Below are 21390 nucleotides of genomic sequence, written 5' to 3' on the forward strand. Positions count from 1 at the left end.
ATGCAAATCACGAGTCCGACGGCGCGCATAAGCGGCATTGTTTACACGATCGATGATCGATGTATTTTATGATTTGGAGTGACAGATGGTTTGGTAATATTGTTGCTATATGATAGTTATTTGAAATATACTTTATATATCATTAAATGGGTCTGTGGAATAATTAGACATGCAAATCACGAGTCCGACGGCGCGCGTACGCGGCATTGTTTACACGATCAATGGTCGATGGATTTTATGATTTGGAGTGACAGATGGTTTGGTAATATTGTTGCTATATGATAGTTATTTGAAATATACTTTGTATATCGTTATATGGATCTGTGGAATAATTAGACATGTAAATCACGAGTCCGACGGCACGCGTACGCGGCATTGTTTACACGATCGATGATCGATGTATTTTATTATTTGGAGTGACAGATGGTTTGGTAATATTGTTGCTATATGATAGTTATTTGAAATATACTTTATATATCGTTATATAGGTCTGTGGAATAATTAGACATGCAAATCACGAGTCCGACGGCGCGCACGCGGCATTGTTTACACCATCGATGATCGATGTATTTTATGATTTGGAGTGACACAGATGGTTTGATAAACGTGTTATTTATGTAATAATCATTTGAATAACTCTGAATGTTACGTTAGGCCCGTTCTCAGCCTCTCGTTTGTGTATGTCACGTTAGCATACCGTATCGTTTAGCCTGTTGTTGCTGGTTCGTGTCTGTTTTTGGTGTTGGATTTTGACAAATACATTTGCCGCAAAAGTGCGACTTATACTCCGGAGTGACTTCTATATGTTTTTTTTCACGTTATTGTGCATTTTATTGGTGGTGCGACTTATACTCCGGAGCGACTAATAGTCCGAAAATTACGGTAAATAATATAAATAGAATATAATACCGTAAAACCCCGGAACTCGACCACCTTGGTACCCGACATATTCGGAGTTTGAGGCAAATTGTTGGGAAATCTTTGCCTCGAATCTTGAACAAAGCTTCAGAATCCATGTCCTGTTCACGCAATTGGTGTCCAGAAAACTGCAACGGCGAGACCACAGGATCACAGGGATTTATGCTGAAGAGTTGAGTTCACACGATAACAACGGTGTAAAAAAACAGCTACTGATTTTGTCAACAATAGCCATCCTTTTGTTCGCATTGATACGCTTGTGGAACATTATTTCCGGGACTTTGGCTCTACTACCAGGGGGAAGTACATTTTGCATTGAAATTGTGTTCTTTTGTCATGTTTAATTTATTTTGAGCTCATTAATTGCCGCATACAGACAGCTATAAGTTTTTGCTGTACTGTATTGTCATTGTTTTTTTGTGGTTTCATGTACTGCTTTATACAAACTTGGAAAAATTGTTTGACTGCGTCTCTTCTTGACGCGCTGTCTGGAACGAATTTGCGTTGAGTTCCGGGGTCCTACTGCATAAATATTTAATATTTATTATAAAATGTACCGTAATTTTCATACTATAAGTTGCTCCGGAGTATAAATCGCACCAGCCATAAAATGCACAATAAAGTGTAAAAAAAACATATATAAGTCGCACCGGAGTATAAGTCGCACTTTTGGGGCAAATTCATTTGTCAAAATCCAACACCAAAAACAGACATGAACCAGCAACAACAGGCTCACGGAACATATGCACAAACAAGGAGCTGAGAACGGGCCTGACGTAACATTCAGAGTTATTCAAACAAGTATGACATAAATAACACGTTTATCAAACCATCTGTGTTACTCCAATTCATTAAATCCATCAATCGTCCTTTATGTAAACAATGCTGCGTATGCGCCTCATATGCACCGCGCGCGCCACTGACGTCGGACTCGTTGTATGTTGCATTTCTAATTATTCCACAGACCCATATAATGATATATAAAGTATATTTCAAATAACAACAATATTACCAAACCATCTGTGGCACTCCTAATCATTAAATCCATCGATCAAATTCCTCGTCCTTTATGTCAACAACGCTGCGGGCACACTGCACAGATCTAATATATAACTATATTGTAGCGTTGACAAAGTACCAGGAAAGACGTGGGTTTGGCAAACTGCTCTTTATTTAACAAAATAAGAGTTCAACAAACCAACAACTACTGAACTGTAACGATAAAAACATATACAAGTTGCTACACGAAATAAAATATATCAAATAACTATAACATAAATACGTTTTTCAAACCTTGTGTTACTCCAGATCATTAAATCCTTCAAACGTGGGGCCCGTCGTCATCTTCGTCATCCCTTGATCGAATCCTTTGCCCTTTATGTAAACAACCGGTGCGCGGTGCCGGTGACATCACTTGCAGTTTAAATGACAGTAATCCCTTGCTACATCGACGTTCGTTTATCGCGGTTTCACTACATCACGGATTTTTGAATTTTGAAAATTTGTGAAAAAGATCACATATAAGTCGCTCCTGAGTATAAGTTGCACCCCACCCAAACTATGAAAAAAACGCGATTTATAGTCCGAAAATTACGGTATTTGTGCTAGCCCAATTTATGTATTGCATCCTATTCCAACTACTATGCACCAACGGCGATACCATTTTCGTTGCAAACCTGCTGTACAATGACAATAAAGGTATTCTTTCCATTCTAATATCAATAAACTGTTGGCATGCATCAGTTAATTAAAGAGAACAAAGGCTAGTGCTAAAACAGTGATTAGTGCCACAATACCAATTGAGTGGTAAAGTATATTAAAATGTTGTACAGAGTGATGTTAACTGACTGCTTCACGACCTACATAAAAAAAAACACAAGTATTCTGTTTATTCATTCATTCATTCATTTTCTGAACCGCTTAGTCCCCACGGGGGTCGCGGGCGTGCTGGAGCCTATCCCAGCCGTCATCGGGCAGTAGGCGGGGGACACCCTGAACTGGTTGCCAACCAATCGCAGGGCACACAGAGACAAACAACCATTCGCACTCGCACTCACACCTCGGGACAATTTGGAGTGCTCAATCGGCCTATCAAGCATGTTTTGGGGATGTGGGAGGAAACCGGAGTGCCCGGAGAAAACCCACGCGGACACGGGGAGAAGATGGAAACTCCACACAGGAAGGGCCGGAGGTGGAATCGAACCCGCACCTTCATAACTGTGAGGCGGACGTGCTACCCACTGCACCACCGAGCCGCCTCGTATTCTGTTTATTATTCTATTTATTTTACTATTCTATTCTGTTGAGAGAGGACTGAGCCATTTCTCTGAAAGATAAACCAAAGCACCTTGTCATTGTGGAGCCATCTTAACTTTGGGCGGGGTGAACCTCTCACTGTGAATTCAATGCAGGTGTCATGGCGACGCTCTGGCTTCTTCAGCTTTACAATGGAAGGAGAAACTAAAATTTAAAATAGACAGATGTTGTTGTTTTTGTAATAAACATTTAAAGAAATAATGAATACATTAACACAATGTTCCCTAATCCTTTTTCCTCAGAGGCCCGGGTTGTATATTATTGCTACACCCACCAGGAGCCCTTGCGTTGGAGAGATTGCTACTCGCTGTAGGTGTAGGTAAACCGCTATATAGATCTTTTGCAACTACTAGTGCAATCTATAGTTATTCTAAGATATTTTCTTTCCCCAGAAGTGTTGACACAAGTAACGAATCGAGATTATGGGATTTTAGGCGCGAATCCAGTCTCCCTACCCCATCCAATATTACTGTAATTGCCATTTTGTGTAGACACGAGGCACTTAACCCGCCCCCATTTCCATTGCTCTAGGGTAGGATCGTAGTGTGGTGTCAGGGCAAGGTATGGTTGCTTTCATTTTCCCTTCTAGAGCCTATTTATTTGGAGAAACATACCTGAACAACATCACGCAAATTCAATCTGATTCACAGAAAGAGAACACTAGGTGAACATGGAATGGAGTTATACAATAGCTTTAACACGATAATTATTTTAATCAGTAAAAGTTTACAAATTAGAGATCCAATATCATTATTACAAATTCTGAACATTTTTAGAAAAAGTATTTTCACGTCCAATGAATCCGCTGTATACACCTGCTGTGACCAATAGATGATTCTATGTATTGTATGATATATGATTCACATCATATATTTTCGTAATTGGTGATATGATATTGATGCTAAGGTATTTCATAACGTGAGGTTTTCACACAAAAGGTGCTGATCCAAGGTGGGTTGCAAATGTATGACAATTGAGCGGTATATAATCAATATAATTGATTTTGTATCCTGATAAACACCATTTATTTTTCAAATTATTTGAGCAACTGTGGTATTGACTGAAGGGTGAAATAATGCTAACAAACTATCATCAGCATAAAAACTGGCTTTGAAATTGTGTCGGCTCAACTTAATACGCATAATATTTTGATCAACTTGTATATCACATACTAGTGATTCTCATGCTACAATGAAAATGGGTGGGGGCAGTGAACAGCCTAGCGGGGTAGCTGAGTCGGAAGGGTTGGGACAGCATGTTGGTTCATGCTATAGTGAATGAATCCGCTGTATACACCTTGGTCCAAATTCAAACTTAGTGAATAAAACAATCAAAGGCTTTTTCAACATCCAGCGATATTGATGCCGCTGGATGCTGAACAGTAGAAACAGTAAAAAAATATTAAAAAGTCTCCTCGTGTTGCTAGAGGAAAGTCAGTCTCCAATATCTTTTTTTCCATTCATATTTAGGGAATATAATGTTGTCTTTGAAAAACGAGTTAATAGTCTCGTTATGTTCACAAAACTCAGATTTGTACAAGTTTGAAGAAAATTCCCGAAAGAGTCATTAATTTGTGTTTCACCCAGTACTAAGGCTCCCTTATTGTAGACTTCCAATTGTTTTAGTTTGAGTCCGAACATTTTTCCAGGCTTTTTATCTGATTTGAAATATTTATTACATAACTAATACGTACACTGCAAATTAGGTCTCTTCATGTAAGATTGCTTGTATCTCAGATTTTATCAGTATTTTATAGTTTGTACACAAGAAATGCAGAACATAACTTTATGCCTCTATAATATACAGTGCAATTTAACACCACTGTAAAATATAACAATTGAAATAAACCGACAAGTCACAGTATAATGCATATTCACAAGCTGTGCTTTACATGTGTGTCCATGCGTGCGTGTATGCCCGTGTGTGTGCCTTTTTACTTACAGTGAACGTTAAGCTGAATGGAAGCATTAGTCATGCCTACTATATTAGTGGCTGTGCAGGTCAGAAGGAAGTTGTTGTCATCTCTGCTGACATTTACCAAAGTGATGGTGTTCGTATAAACAGTGCTGTTGTCAAAGACTTTTGCCTGGAGGGAGCACATGGTCATCATCATCTTCATCATCATGACGTATATTTGGTAATGTGCTCAAGCACATACATTTTCTGTCCTCTCCTTGCGTGTTCACTTTTTTTTCTTTATGTCCTATATTAACGATGGCTATTGAAATTATGCATATTTTCCCACTGTTGGGCTAAAAAAATCAAATTCATTTATGTACTGTAGAACAGCAACATCTATCAATTCATTTTCTCAAGGGTTTTACTCTTTAAAATTTGTTGGTGAGGTATAGCCTATCTCAGTAACTGTAATTTATGGTGTATGGCTCCCTTCATGAGTCGTCACTTTACCGTGGTGGAGGGGTTTGCATGTCCCAATGATCCTACAAGCTAAGTTGTCAGGAGCTTTATGCCTCTGACTTGATCCCACATGGCAAACAGGTCCAAGGTGAGAGACCAGAAAAAGCACGGATCATAGACCCCTTTTGATGAATAACATAAATAGACGTTTGCACTTGTCCAGGCGTGGGTCACCGGGCCCCCCTCGGGAAACAGGCCTAAAGGTGGGGCTCAATGGTGAGCGTCCAAAAAAGGCAACCTTCCCATGGGCTCATCACATGTGGGAAGGGCCAAAAGAGTTGCTTGAGGTACATAGATTGTCACCTCTCTGGCAGAGAAGGAGCCTGAGTTGGTGTGCGGGGCAGAGCGGTTCCAACTAGATATAGTCAAGCCTCCATCGACAGCGGTTGGAAACTCTTCCACTCTGGAGTTACCCAGGTGAGAGGCGCCAAGTTGGTGTGGGTATACTTATTGACCCCTGGCTTGGCTCCTGTACATTGGCGCACATGAGAGAGTGGCCTCACTTTGTCTTTGAATGTGGGGTGCGGGTCCTGAGTGTTGTTCTTTTGGGCCTTTGGGACTCTGGAAACAGCTGACAGGTACTGGCTGGTCAAGCGGAAAGCAGCTTCGGCAGTCGCTGAATCAAACACTTGGGCATAGGAGTTCACTGAGGGTATGGAAAACAACTTCCGGACGGCTTCAAGGAAATTCTTGTTCAACATCTGAGGTCTTAGTATAGGATAGCAGTGCACCATTAACACTGTGTTTAGCGGAGATGGGGTGCTGCTGACCTCAACTCAGGACTTTGTGACACCATGGGGAGAATACTTAGAAGATTCCATCAACACGGCTTCCTTTGAGGAAGAAGAGCCTGGGGACTCTGAGGTGTGCTCTCCTATCTCTGGGATTGAACTCACCAAGGTGGTTAAAAAGCTCATCAATGGCAAGGCCCCGAAGGTGGCTGCGATCGACCTAGAGTTCTTAAAGGGTATGGATGTTTTGGGGCTGGCCTGGTTGACACGCCTCCACATCGCATGGGGATCTAGGACAGTGCCTCTGGCAGACCAGGGTGGCGGTCCCACTTTTCAAGAAGGGGGACTGGAGCATGTGTTCCAACTCCAGAGGAATCACACTCCTCAGCCTCCCTGATAATGTCTTACAGTGGTGCTGGAGATGAAGGTCCGTTGGTAGGTCGAATCTCAGATTCAGGAGGAACAATGTAGTTATTGTCCCGGATGTGGAACAAGTGGGCCAGCTCTATATTCTCAGCTGTGTCCTCGATAGTGTATGGAGGTTCGCCAAACGAGTCTACATGTGTTTTGTAAACTTGGAGAAGGCGTTTGAACATGTCACTCAAGTGGAGGAGTTCAAGTATCTTGGGGTCTTATTCACTCGTGAGGATGGGATGGAGCTGTCAGGTCTGAAGCATCAGCTGTGTGTGTGTGTGTGTGTGTGTGTGTGTGTGTGTGTGTGTGTGTGTGTGTGTGTGTGTGTGTGTGTGTGTGCGTGCGCGTGCGCGTGCGTGCGTGCGTGTGTGTGTGTGAGAGAGATGATTGGTATTAATTTCAGTTGTTGTTCGCTGGAGTCTCAGCAGCTGTCTCCAATCAATGACCTATTTAAGCCAGCTGCAGATTCCACCACACCGCCATGAGTTAGTACATCTAGCTACCCAACTGGTTTGCAACTCTCACCTGCCTTACTTGCCTTATGCCGTGTTCCCAGACAGCCTGCCTGCTTGACTGTCTCCCAACCTGCCCAGCTGCCTACCAGCCTGCCCACCTGTCTGCCTGCCCACCGCTTGCCTGCCTGCCTGTGTCCTTGTCCCCCTACCTGTCAGACCAGTCTACTCCCTGTTCCACTTCCTGTTCCCAGTCTGCTGCCTCATTTACACCAACAACGCTCCACGACCCTAACTGAACTCTTTAATATCCCGCACACGCCCCCACTCCCGGGACCATCATTCCCCACTCACGAGTGAATAAATTTATATTTTATCTATCTCACTGTTCCTTCATTCAATATGCGTTTGGGTCGTCACCAAACCCCGACATCGACAGGTGGATCCGTGTAGTGTCTGCTGTGATACGAACTCTGTATCAATCTGTGGTGTTGAAGAAGGAGCTGAGCCAAACGGTGAAGCTCTCAATTTACAGGTTAATCTACATTCCTACCCTCACCTATGGTCATGACCTACAGAATGAGAAGTGGCCAAAATGAGTTTCCTCTGTAGGGGGTCTGGGCTCTCCCTTTGAGACAGGGTGAGAAGCTCTGTCATCTGGGAGGCACTCTGAGTCGAGACCCTACTCCCCCGCATTGAGAGGAACCAGATGAGGTGGCTCATGCATCTGATTTGGATGCCTACAGGTTCTTGGGACCCCTCTAAAGAACCTGGAAGAAGTGGCCAGGGAGAGAGAAGTAGAAGAGTAGCTATTGCCTCCACAACCCGAGTCCGGATAAGCACCGGACAATGGATGGAATGACGTAACTTGTTCTGACTTGAATCAGCCTGTATGTTTGCCTTTTATTGTTTTGATAGAATTTTAAATGTCAGGGAATGTTGATGTGTAACGTGCATGTGTAATGAATTTTAAAACATTACACCTAATTTACACTGACTCTGGAAAGAATCCGTTGCAGCCTCCGTACAGACGCCGCATGGAGAAGAAAGTATTGGAGTCTACATGTCATTTCACTCCAGCTGCTTTGTGTATCACTGTGCGGAGCTCTGCAAGGTTTTGGCACTGACACAGAATGAGACTAATAGGCGGATTTACTCACACATTGCACAAGTGTCAACAATCAGCATGGTTGAAAACCCATTTGTAGCGAATCAGGGAGATGAGGCAGGTGCGCTCTCAAAATAAAAGTTATTTCAAAGAGAACAAAAAGGCAAGGTACAAAGGTGCATCAAAAATGGTAAATAAACACAAGTCCAAACAACAAGAATCAAACTTACGAATGTTGGAGTGTTTCTGTTACCGCAAATTATAATAACATAACACTTTCATAGGTGCAAAAAATGTTTCTTTGCATCACCCCTACCTCTTGTGACTCAAAGGAGTGAAAACCAGTAACGGACCAGTCCACCTTAGGTATTGGAGACCCAGAGCCATTACATGTTGTAGTTAAACTGTCGCCCTCTGTAACTGTGAGGTTGACGTGGCTTGTGGCAATGTCTGGAAGGTCTGCAAAGAAGTAGATATATAAACATACATAACAGGCATGCATGCATGTGCACTGCCTTACATAACTATTGGCAACCATACCCCTAATTAAAGTGCATTTGTTCATTAGGAAAAACATCCCACATTGAGAAATCCTTATTTTACATCAAACCATGTTCCACAGTTTTTAGCTGATGCTAATACCTTTGCCAGCAAAACAACACCTAAGCTAATCTATTTTTCCGAGATGGCGGCACGTATGGTTGCAGCGGCTCGTAGCTCTCCAGTTTGGTGTTACCGTAATTTTTGGACTAAAAGTCGCTCGGAGTATAAGTCACATAAGTGACATATACACAAACGAGGAGCTGAGAACGGGCCTGACGTAACATTCAGAGTTATTCAAATAAGTATGACATAAATAACACATTTATAAAACCATCTGTGTTACTCCAATTCATTAAATCCATCGATCGTCCTTTATGTAAACAATGCCGCGTATGCACCGCATATGCGCCGCGCCGCTGACGTCGGACTCATTGTAAGTTGCATTTCTAATTATTCCACGGACTCATATAACGATATATAAAGTATATTTCAAATAACAACAATATTATCAAACCATCTGTGTCACTCGTCATCATTAAATGCATCGATCAAATTACTTGTCCTTTATGTCAACAATGCCGCGCGCACACTGCACAGATCTAATATATAACTATATTGTAGCGTTGACAAAGTACCAGGAAAGACGTGGGTTTGGCAAACTGCTCTTTATTTAACAAAATAAGAGTTCAACGAGCCAACAACTACTGAACTGTAACAATAAAAACATATACAAGTTGCTACATGAAATAAAATATATCAAATAACTATAACAAACACGTTTTTCAAACCTTGTGTCACTCCAAATCATTAAATACTTCAAATGTGGGGCCCTCCGTCATCATCCCGTGATTGAATCCTTTGTCCTCAATGTAAACAACCGCTGTGCGGTGCCGGTGACGTCACTTGCAGTTTAAATGACAGTAATCCCTTGCTGCACGCGGTTCGTTTATCGTGGTTTCACTACATCGCGGATTTTTTAATTTTCAAAATTTGTGAAAAAAATCACATATAAGTTGCCCCCCCACCCAAACTATGAAAAAAACGCGATTTATAGTCCGAAAATTACGGTACTTTTTCCTTGATTTTCTCTTGCTGTAACCAAAATCTTACATTTCAGAACAATAGTATAGCCACCAGAACCTCATTGGTCTTGGCTTGAAGCATAATTTGAGCATCACAACAGAATACCAGAAAAAACACAATTTTCTAATTTCATTGTATGCCTACTATACAATGACAAACATTCTGTTTTGTTCTATTCTGGTCTTTTCTATTATCCAATGTTGCAAAAAAACAGAGACCATTCGACCATTCGTCTTTGCACATTGTCTTTGAATCATCCAGTGACCTGGGTCATTCCTTTGACTTTTTTAACATTACACAGTGAGCAACAAACTGCCATAAGATTTTAAGGTACGAAGGTTCAGCCACTGATTTTCAGAGATTCAAAATATGAAGCGGTGTGGCATCATGTGGCAATGTCAAAAATTACAGCCCATTGAATGCACAGAAGCTTTTGCATTTAAACAAAAAATCCACTAGGTAGCGGCTTTGGCTCTATCTCACAGACTAGCTGTGTGCAGTGGAGTTCTTACTCACATCTCTTAAAACAATGCCTACATCTGTTGGCCAATCAGATGATAGTGATATCAAAGCCCAGTCAGAGAAGGTTCCGAAGACAGGTCCCATTGTTACCTCGTTCCCAAAAAAGTGCAATGAAAACGCAATTACTCAGGATCGAGTAAGGTCATTAGTATGTGAAACCGTGCCAATAGAAACATGTCTGTACTCATTTCTGCAATTCACTGACAATGGTTCCACGGTGTGACAAATAATTTAATTTTAAATATATATGTGTGTTTGCGTTCAAGCAGACTGTAATTCTTTATTGTTGTGACTAACAGCAGATGACAACCAGATCATTTTATGACCAGTTTATGCAGAGAGCAAATTTATTTCAATACCAGCAGACACAGAGACAGCTTCTTCCCCCAGGCTGTTGCTCTGGTGAACTCACATCACTCTTAGAGTCTAAGAGTGATTGCTGTGCAATAACACCCTGCTCTACACACCTTTTGTGAATTGTCTACGCTGTTTGTACTATGTGTCCTCTCTGCATCCATTGCAGCCTGGTCATCCCGGAAGAGAGACCCTTCCATCTGTGTTCTCTTCTCAAGGTTTGCCCTCCTGGGAGTTTAGGATCAGGGGATGTTTGAGAATATTTGTCATTTTTCACGTCCTGAGTGTTGTTTGTTAGGGTTTATAAACTATCTTGATCGTATGATTACGTTGGGATGTAGACTAGAATGATTAACTTTGTCTAGACCTTTTACCTTTGCTTGACTCGGAAAAGTTTAACCATTCAGTTGTTGAAACTTTCCAAATGGTCCTTGCTTCAACATCCTTGCTTAGTTAGTCATCTAAAATGCTCCACTAGGTTTTATTTCCACGACCTCGTAAAACAACGAACTGGGACCCTCTGCACTGATTAACCAGTTGCTGAGGTGACCACCAAACATGTCCAATGTCACCCCCACCCTACTTGTTCTCAATAAATATGCTCTTGTAAGAGACTAACGGCAGAGTTTGTTCTAACATTGCTGTACCTACAGTAACGAACGGGCTATCCACTTGCAAGTGCTTAAAGGGCATACTGTCTCCCTGTGGTTCTTGCAAAATAAGTTAGAGTCAGAACATCTCAAACATTGTTAGTCACCTAAATGTTGAATAGAGGCTGTGATGTACCGAAGTCAAATTCCTTGTTTGGCAGGCTCAAACATGGCGAATAAAAAACTCTTGAATACCATAGTTTTTCTTGCAAGTGTATATTGAGCTAGGACCCACATAAAACATGTACTGTCAGACACTATGTAAACTTACCACAATTGCTTATGTTCATTTCTTGTAGCAGTATCTTCTTTGAGCCATTATCACAGTATAATTGTTGGCTACTTAGCCCAACATCTCCCCTCTGTTGCCATAGCTGCAACCATCGGATTCCACACTCACAATCAAGGATCACATCTTCTAAATGTCTATAATGGAAATAAAAAATAAAATAAAAGGATAAGTGTAAAAATGGGTGCAGTCAGAGAACAAGAAAAGATACATTATATATTAGGAGAGCATGTCTTTCAAGTCATCTTTCATTCTATTCTCGCCATTCAGTCATTGTTGTACATGTACACTGCTCAAAAGAATTAAAGGAACACTTTGAAAACACATCAGATTTCAATGGTGAAAAAGAAAGTTGGATATCTATACTGATATGTACAGTTTAATGTCTCAGGAACAATCTGCCACATCTTTTGATGGAAATAAAAGTTTTCAGCCTACAGAGGGCTTAGTATATAAACACCCCAAAAATGATGTGGCAGGCCCGTCCATTTTGCCTTAATTCAATTTCTGCAATTCAAAACTTTTTAATATCTTGTGTAGCCCCCACATGCTTGTATGCATGCTTGACAACGTTGTGGCATGCTCCTAACGAGACGATGGATGGTGTCTTATGGGATGTCCTCCCAAGACCTGTCTAAGGGCATCAGTGAGCTCCTGCAAAGTCTAACAAGTAACCTGGCGGCGTCTGATGGACCGAAACATTATGTCCCAAAGGTGTTCCATCGGGTTTAGATCAGGTGATCGTGAGGGCCATTCAATTGTGTCAATTCCTTCATCCTCCAGATATTGTCTGCATACTCTTGCCACATGAGGCCGGGAATGTCGTGGATCAGGAGGAACCCAGGACCTACTGCACCAGCGTAGGGTCTGACCATGGGTGCAAGGATTTCATCCCGATACCTAATGGCAGTCAGACTGCCGTTCTCTAGCCTGTAGAGGTCTGTTCATCCCTCCATGGAAATGCTTCCCCAGACCATCACTGACCCACCACTGAACCGGTCAGGCTGAATGATGTTGTAGGCAGCATAGCGCTCTCCTTGGCTTTTCCAGACCCTTTCACGTTTATCACAGGTGCTCAGGGTAAACCTGCTCTCATCTGTGAAAAGCACAGGGCACCAGTGGCGGACTTGCCAATTCTGGTGTTCTATGACAAATGCCAATCGAGCTCCACGATGCTGAGTAGTGAGCATAGGCCACACTACAAGACGTTGTGCCCTGAGGCCATCCTCGTAAAGTCTGTTTCTGACTGTTTGGGCAAAAACATTCACACCAGTTGTCTGCTTAAGGTCATTCTGTAGGGCTCGGGCAGTGCTCAACCTGTTCCTCCTTGCACAAAGCAGCGGATATCGGTCCTGCTGATGGGATGAGGACCGTCTACGGCCCTGTGCAGCTCTCCTAGAGTAACTGCCAGTCTCCTGGAATATCCTTCATGCTCTGGAGATTGTACTGGGAGACACATCAAATCTTCTTGCAACAGCACGCATGGATGTGTCATCCTGGAGGAGTTGGACAATCTGCGCAACTTCAAGAGGGTTAAGAAATCGCCTCATGCTTCCAGTCGTGATAATGACTCTTGCTAAAGCAAACACTTGTGGAAAAACAGTTAAAAAAGATCAAGAGGGAGGACCTTGAAATGGCCTCCACCTGCAAAATCAGTCCTGTTTTGGGGACCATCTCGTTGTTGCCCCTCTAGTGTACCTGATGTTAATTCCATCAACACCAATGCAGCTGAAAGTGATTAACAACCCCCTCTGCCACGTGCCTGACCAAAACCTTATCAGAAAAGTGTAATTGAATTCATGCCATACCCTGATAAAAAACTGTTCCTTCAATTTTTTTGAGCAATGTATATATAGTATATTCCAGTTGTGCTACCTTTCATTATTTTGCATCGTTATTTATTGTATGAAAGTTATGTATGAAGCACCAGCACAGACTTTTTCAAATACATCATCACAAAAGTCTTTGTGATTCACCTCACCAGGTTCATGATGTGACACGTGTATGTGGTTTCTCAAGTGTCTATGCTGTGGTCTGGTCTATTGTAAGGGACACTGGCCAAATTAACATCTATGGCCTGATTAGGAGTAAGTAATTAGTTCAGCTAGAAAAAATGAACAAAAGCTAGAAAATGCACCTTTATTGATATTGCACTTTTATGGCAAAATTGTCGATCAAGCTCGGGCGTCCATAAGAAACATCACTTATTGCATCTTGCTTGTCAGCTAATTTTAAAAACTACCGTAATTTTTGGACTATTTCTTAGTTTGGGTGGGGGAGCAACTTATACTGAGGAGTGACTTATATGTGATATTTTTTCACAAATTTTCAAAATTCAAAAATCCGCGATGTAGTGAAACTGCGATAAACGAACCGTGATGTAGCAAGGGATTGCTGTAATTTGAATTTCAAGTGACGTCAGTGGCGCGGCGTTGTTTACATAAAGGACAAAGATCCGATCACGGGATGACGAAGATGACGAAGGGCCCCACGTACTACCGGCATCATCAGCGGCTTTGTTTGTAAGTGACACGGAGGACGAAGAGTTTGAAGGATTTAATGATTTGGAGTGACACAGAAGGTTTGAATTATTATGAATTATATTATAATTATTATAATACTATTATGGCTTTGATGCTCACCCGGTCCTTCTCGACGGGAGCTCTCTTTTACCTCCGTGGATGGAAGTCGGGGGCCGGCGCTCGGCCGGGTGACTGCCCGGGGACGGTGGATGGGGCTCGGACATGGCTTTTACGCACGCCCGGTCATACTCTAGGGAGCTTTCTTTCACTTCCGTGGATGGAAGTCGGGGGCTGGCGCTCGGCCGGGTGGCTGTCCGGGGACGGTGGATGGGGCTCGGACATGGCTTTTACGCACGCCTGGTCATATTTTATGGAGCTCTCTTCCACCTCCGGGGCTGGAAGTTCAGTAGTTGTTGTCTCGTTGAACTCTTGTTTTGTTAAATAAAGAGCTGTTTACCAAACCCACGTCTTTCCTGTTACTTTGTTAACGCTACCATATATACTAGAGCTCTGCAGCGCACACGCGGCGTTGTTGACATAAAGAACGAGGAATTTGATCGATGGATTTAATGATTTGGAGTGACACAGATGGTTTGATAATGTTGTTGTAATATGATAGTTCTTTGAAATATACTTTATATATTGTTATATGGGTCTGTGGAATAATTAGAAATGCAAGTTACAATATAGTCCGAAAATTACGGTACTAGTACTTTGCACATTGCAGGAGATACTGGGAACATTTGATCATTTACTCAAGGCACCAAAATCAGAACATCCGCATGAGAATTCATGTTGCAGGTACAGCTGCTCTGTGAAGCTGGATGTGTGTGTAGAATGCAGGGGGAGTATGTGGGTGGCTCTTCACATTACAAGAGGACCTAGTTATTTTATTTGATCAGGCAGGGCTGGTGCTTAGGAGAAATGACCAAGAATGCTCCAAGATGAGTGAATTGATGAAAACCCCACTTTGACGGTGTCTTTGGTGAGGAATTAGCATTTTAACATGGCTAAAATGTCACGTGCGGAACTGAGCAGGGCGACCAAATGCAGTTTGGACCAGGGTTTATTGAAGGGAAAAGGTGTTGGAGGAGAGGATGAGGGGAACAAACAGGCAGGAGAAAATGGCAGGACTAACAGGGAGGCAAACAGGCAGGAACAAACATGAACACGGAAACTAACAGGACAAAGACAAACAGGAAAACTGGAACTAATAGGACAGAGACAAATAAGGGTCAACCTTTGATGACGTGGATTAAATGCGGAGAACCCACCGAAAAGCCATGCATGTAGAGCACACAAACTCCACACGAGTTCCATACCAGAACGTCTGTAATACGAGGCAGGTATGCAAACAACTCCTTGACAAGTATGAACTTACAGTTCTGTGAGTTGCAGATTTTCAAAGATCTGCCAGGACAATGTAGTCAGCATTGGGTTCTTAGACAGGTTTCTAATGGAGAGAGTATAAAAGAAATACATTAAAACCGGTTAATTTGACATTATTGCCATTTTAATGTTATATTTTAATTTTGCAGTGTATATTATGTATTATGCATTAAAAACAAGATTGCCATTTTGATGTTATATTTTAATTTTGCAGTGTATATTATGTATTATGCATCAAGAACAAGGTTCAGGTGCCCAGGCATGAAGAGAGATCAGAATTAAATAAAGACAAGATACTCTGCCCCTTGACTATGTTGGCTCAGTTCCTTGCTTAATGGCACCTGAACAGCATTTCCCTTGCATCTAGTTGCTATTTATATTCATGAGATTCTTACTCTGAGCCTCATGTGCCAAATCAGGTCCTTATGAATTTAGCTACTGTTTCTGCAATTTTTTTCAAGTGACACAGAGGACGAAGATTTCAATGGACTTAATGATTTGGAGCTACACGGATAGTTTGATAAATGTGTTATTAATGTTATAGTTATTTCAATAACTGTTAATCTGCTATTTCAGGCACGTTCTTGCCACTTAAATGTTGTTAGTCACCTGAATGTTGTTAGTCACTTACATGTTGTACAGAGGCTGATATCAACCGGGGTCAAATTCCTTGTTTGGCATGCACAAACTTGGCCAATAAAGCTGATTCTGATTCACAGCTCCTCTTTTGTGTTTATGTGACATTAGCATACCGTATTGTTTAGCCTGTTGTTGCCTGTTCATGTCTGTCACGTGCCGTTACAGAAACGCTCGGCTGGCAATTTTCCTCAGCCACACCCGTTCGTTATCGTCATGTCTGTCACCTGCTCCCTCTTGTTATCTGATGTATTTAAACCCTGCCCGTGTGTTTTTCCCGGTCGGTGTCTACTGTTGTGTTCCGTCCCTGTCCGCGCCCAGTGTTCCTGTCCTATCGTTTAGTTTTCCACCGCTCTTGTCTGGAGGCTCACGGTCAGAATTTTATCCGTGTCCAAGTGGACTTCTGTCGGTTTGTCTGTCTGTTTGCTGGCGGTGAGTCTCTGTTCCGTATGTGTCTTCGTTTCCCCACATGACTCCCTTCCAACCCCCTTTCCTTTCATTAAACCCTGGTTTAAGCTGCATTTGGTCGCCCTGCTCCACTCGTTTCCTGACAATATCTGTTCTTGGTGTTGGATTTTGTCAAATAAAGTTCCTTCAGAAATGCAACTTCCACTCCGGTGCGACTTACATGTTTTTTCTTTTCTTCTTTATTATGAATTTTATGGCTGGTGCGACTTGTACTCCGGAGTGACTTATAGTCCGAAAAATACGGTACTTATAAAAACTTGTTTTTAAAATCAAACATGAATGAATGAATACATTTGTTTCAAATAATGTAAACTATACATCAATCAAATGAAGAAAAAAAAGGTGAACGTCATGTAAATTATGACTGTATAAATGCTAGGTAAAAACAGAATACAATATACTGCACATAATGGGCAGAGTTGACTTGTCTGAAAAGGAGTGGGCAGAAGTAAGACTTATATAATCCCACCCCCTATCCAATTTAAGACCAAAAAAATGAATTGTTACTTCACATATTACTGTACGTTACTTTCACATGAATAGAAAGGAAGAAAAAAAATGCTATTAAATTATGTAATTTGAATGTGTTCAGAGCTCATAAGTGTAATTTTTTTAATTTGTTTTTAAACATCACCGTACTTCAGCAATCTTTCAGGTTTTGACTCAGATTGTTCCAGAGTTTAACATCTACAATGAAGATACAAAAGCTTTTCCTTAATATGTGTACATTTGCTGTCATGGTCCCTTAGTTTGTAATCACTGTTTTGTAGTTGAAAATGCTTTTGAATATGTTTGGGCAAGCAGTTTTGCTTCACTTTAAACATGATTTGAGCAGTTTAATAATCCACCAAATCTTTGAATTTATGAATCTGTGATTTAAAAAATAGCCTGTTAGTGTGTTCAAAATAATCGGATTTGTTGATAATTCTAATGGTCTTTTATGAAAGAGTGATTTGTCCTACTGAGCTTTTGTAGTTGTTTCCCCATGTCTCTGCGCAGGAGCTCAAGTATGGTGATATCAGAGAGCAATATACCGTATTTGCCCAAATATTAGACAACCCTGATTCTCAGACGACCCCCTCTTTTTCAAGACTCAAGTTGTAAAAAAAGACCTTTTGAACACCAATTTTAATTTTTATACAGAAAATAATTACAGTAAATCTGAAACAAAGGATTATAACAATATATTTGAGAGAAAAAGCATGTTATTTTGCCTCATTCAAATCATGCAAAAATCGTCTTAATATCTAAACATTTAAATATGTAAACTAAAGTGCAATCACATTTGTAAATGAATGCCTTCTGGTTTATGAAATGTAAATAAATCAATCTACTGTGATAAAACAATTAAATTGCAATAACTGCATTAACCATCAAAGTGAAGTCTAACTGTAATTGTAGTCTTGAAACAAATCAGAATAAGGTAAAACATTGCAATAAAATAATGCAAACTGGTTTAAACTTGAGAGTAGCTGAGATCTGTCATGTCAGAACATTACTTCTCACAAACATCCTCTGCTCGCTGTGCTCAGTGACAGTCCGCACGCATGCGCACGCGCACGCACGCGACACCCTCCTGTCGAACACTTGAAAGCGGCCGCTCTGAGGACCACAGAAAGTTTTTCTCTGTGTGGGGCCCAAGGTGGTTTTTGGGACATTTGAATGGACATTCATACTCACCCTCCATTTTTTTTTTTTTTACTACTTTGTGTATATATGTTTCTGAACACGTTATATGCCGTTACATGCAAATAGTACTGTATGGTATCAGTGGTGAGTATTTGGGGATTTCAATAAGGCACCTGGGGGTCCTCAGTATGACAGTGAGTGGGAGTGTCGCCGGGTCTTGACTGTAACTGCCGCTGTTGTGTGTTTCACTAAACTCATTATTTTACCAACAAACCACGCATGCGTGGATTGATTCGTGTCCATGTGTGCAACATGTGATTGTGAGCAGTTTTTAGGTGATCTTTTTGAGCTCTCCATCTCCATACATTACACTCTGTGACACGATATTTCACAGCCGCTTTGCAATTGTTTGAAGACTCTGCCTCATTCATCACCATCATTTTGAATTCTGCATCATAACGTCTCCTCAGCTGCTGGTTAACCTGGCCAATCTTCAACCCACTTTTCTCCAGATTGTTGCTATGTTCCTCCATTTTCTGTTGTCTCCTCTCTTTTTCTTCTCTTTTCTTTGTTACCGCTATTTTTTATTTTTCTTTGTGTTACCGCTATATTTATTTTTCTTCTTTGTGACAGGGGTTCGCTTTGGCCTGGGGAGTTAAGTTCAGCATTCGCTTAAAAGATATTTGGCGCCCTTTAGCGTTGTGAATGGGTATAATGTCTCGACCCCGAATGTAAGACGACCCGCACTTTTTCAGTCTTACTTCAATGCAAGAATCACCGTCTTGTATTTGGGCCAATAGGGTATAATATTGCTTGGTAGGCCGATTGAAGACTAAATTGTCCTTAGGGATGAGTGCGAGTGCGGATGGTTGTTCTTCTCTGTGAGCCCTGCGATTGGCTGGCAACCGGTTCAGAGTGTCCTCCACCTACTACCCGATGACCGCTGGGATAGGCTCCAGCATGTCCGCGACCCCCGTGGGGACAAAGCGGTACAGAAAATGGATGGATGGACGGTATAACATGCAGTGATCTGTGATCGAGAAAATACTTTGACTTATACGATATTTTGTATATGTATATATACCGTAATTTTTGCACTATAAGTCACGTTTTTTGTCATAGTTTTGCCGGGGGGGGGGGGGGGGGGGGCAATTTATACTCAGGAGCGGCTTATATGTGATTTTTTTCACAAATTTTAAAAACTAAAAAATCCGCGATGTAGTGAAACCGCAATAAACGAACCGCGATGTAGAAAGGGATTACTGTCATTTGAACTCCAAGTGACGTCACCCGGCGGTTGTTTACATAAAAGGCGAAGGATTTGATCACGGGATGACGAAGATGATGAAGGGCCCCACGTACTACCGGCACCAAGAGCGGCTTTGCTTGTAAGTGACATGGAGGACGAAGAGTTTGAAGGATTTAATGATATGGAGTGACACAGGAGGTTTGAAAAACTATTATGGCTTTTACGCACGCCCGGTCCTTCTCGACAGGAGCTCTCTTTCACTTCCGTGGATGGAAGTCGGGGGCCGGCGCTCGGCCAAGTGGCTGTCCGGGGACGGTGGATGGGGCTCGGACATGGCTTTTACGCACGCCCGGTATTTATGGAGCTCTCTTCCACCTCCGTGGCTGGAAGTTCAGTAGTTGTTGGCTCGTTGAACTCTTGTTTTGTTAAATAAAGAGCCGTTTACCAAACCCACGTCTTTCCTGGTACTTTGTTAACGCTGCAGTATCGTTATATACTAGATCTCTGCATCGCACGCGCGGCGTTGTTGACATAAATAACGAGGAATTTGATTGATGGATTTAATGATTTGGAGTGACACAGATGGTTTGATAATATTGTTGTTATATAAACCCACGTCTTTCCTGGTACTTTGTTAACGCTACAACATAGTTATATACTAGATCTCTGCAGCGCACGCGCGGCGTTGTTGACATAAAGAACGAGGAATTTGATCGATGGATTTAATTATTTGGAGTGACACAGATGGTTTGATAATATTGTTTTAATATGATAGTTATTTGAAATATACTTTATATATTGTTATATGGGTCTGTGGAATAATTAGAAATGTAATTTACAACGGGTTCGACGTCAGCATATGCGGCGCATACGCGGCATTGTATACATAAAGCACGATCGATGGATTTAATGAATTGGAGTGACACAGATGGTTTGATAAACATGTCATTTATGTAATACTTACTTGAATAACTGAATGTTACGTCAGGCCCGTTCTCAGCTCCTCGTTTGTGTATGTCATGTTAGCATACCGTATCGTTTAGCCTGTTGTTGCTGGTTCATGTCTGTTTTTGGTGTTGGATTTTGACAAATAAATTTGCCCCAAAAGTGTGACTTATACTCCAGTGCGACTTATATATGTTTTTTTTAACTTTATTGTGCATGGCTGGTGCGACTTATACTCTGGAGCGATTTATAGTCCGAAAATTATGGTATATTCTTTGTCTCTGTGTGCAACCAGTTCAGGGTGTCCCCCGCCTACTACTCGATGACTGCTGCTGGAATAGGCTCCAGCACACCTAATACCCCCGTGAAGACAAGCGGTATAGAAAATGGATGGACAATACAAACTGAATATTTTCGAATCACATGAAGAAGAGATGAGTACCCACTAGGGGGAGCAGTAGGATCAACTTGAAAAAAATATAACCTTTATTGTCATCGTACAGCAAAAGATATACGACGAAATTTCATTTAGCAACATCTCCTGTTAAAACAGGACACGAATTACAAATTGAGAATGAGGGATAGTGAGTTGCCAATCTGCAGAGGACCATCTCTCAGCAGGCTCATAAACCTCATCTTTTAATGCACCGCACAGCATAGGAACATCATCTACAGATCAAGGCAGCTAAGGCAACTGGGTGGCGGTTGGTTGATGGGGAGCTACTTCCTTCTTCAACGAGCCCACTCAACACTC

The 21390-nt window shown here is 41.6% G+C and overlaps 1 protein-coding gene across 1 annotated transcript in view; it reads right to left on the reverse strand.

Moving 5' to 3' along the window:
• Positions 1-21390, reverse strand: part of LOC147056171 (NT-3 growth factor receptor-like) — a 74104-nt gene that overhangs the window by 37456 nt on the left and 15258 nt on the right. Inside the window, 5 exon segments of the mRNA XM_085914817.1 lie at positions 3266-3378; positions 5176-5320; positions 8674-8816; positions 11781-11935; positions 15702-15773. Of these exon segments, the coding sequence (XP_085770943.1) occupies positions 3266-3378; positions 5176-5320; positions 8674-8816; positions 11781-11935; positions 15702-15773 (628 nt within the window).

This window comes from Syngnathus leptorhynchus, chromosome 6 (genome assembly GCF_054491065.1).
Source record: "Syngnathus leptorhynchus isolate UIUO chromosome 6, UIUO_Slep, whole genome shotgun sequence".
NCBI classification, from domain to species: domain Eukaryota; kingdom Metazoa; phylum Chordata; class Actinopteri; order Syngnathiformes; family Syngnathidae; genus Syngnathus; species Syngnathus leptorhynchus.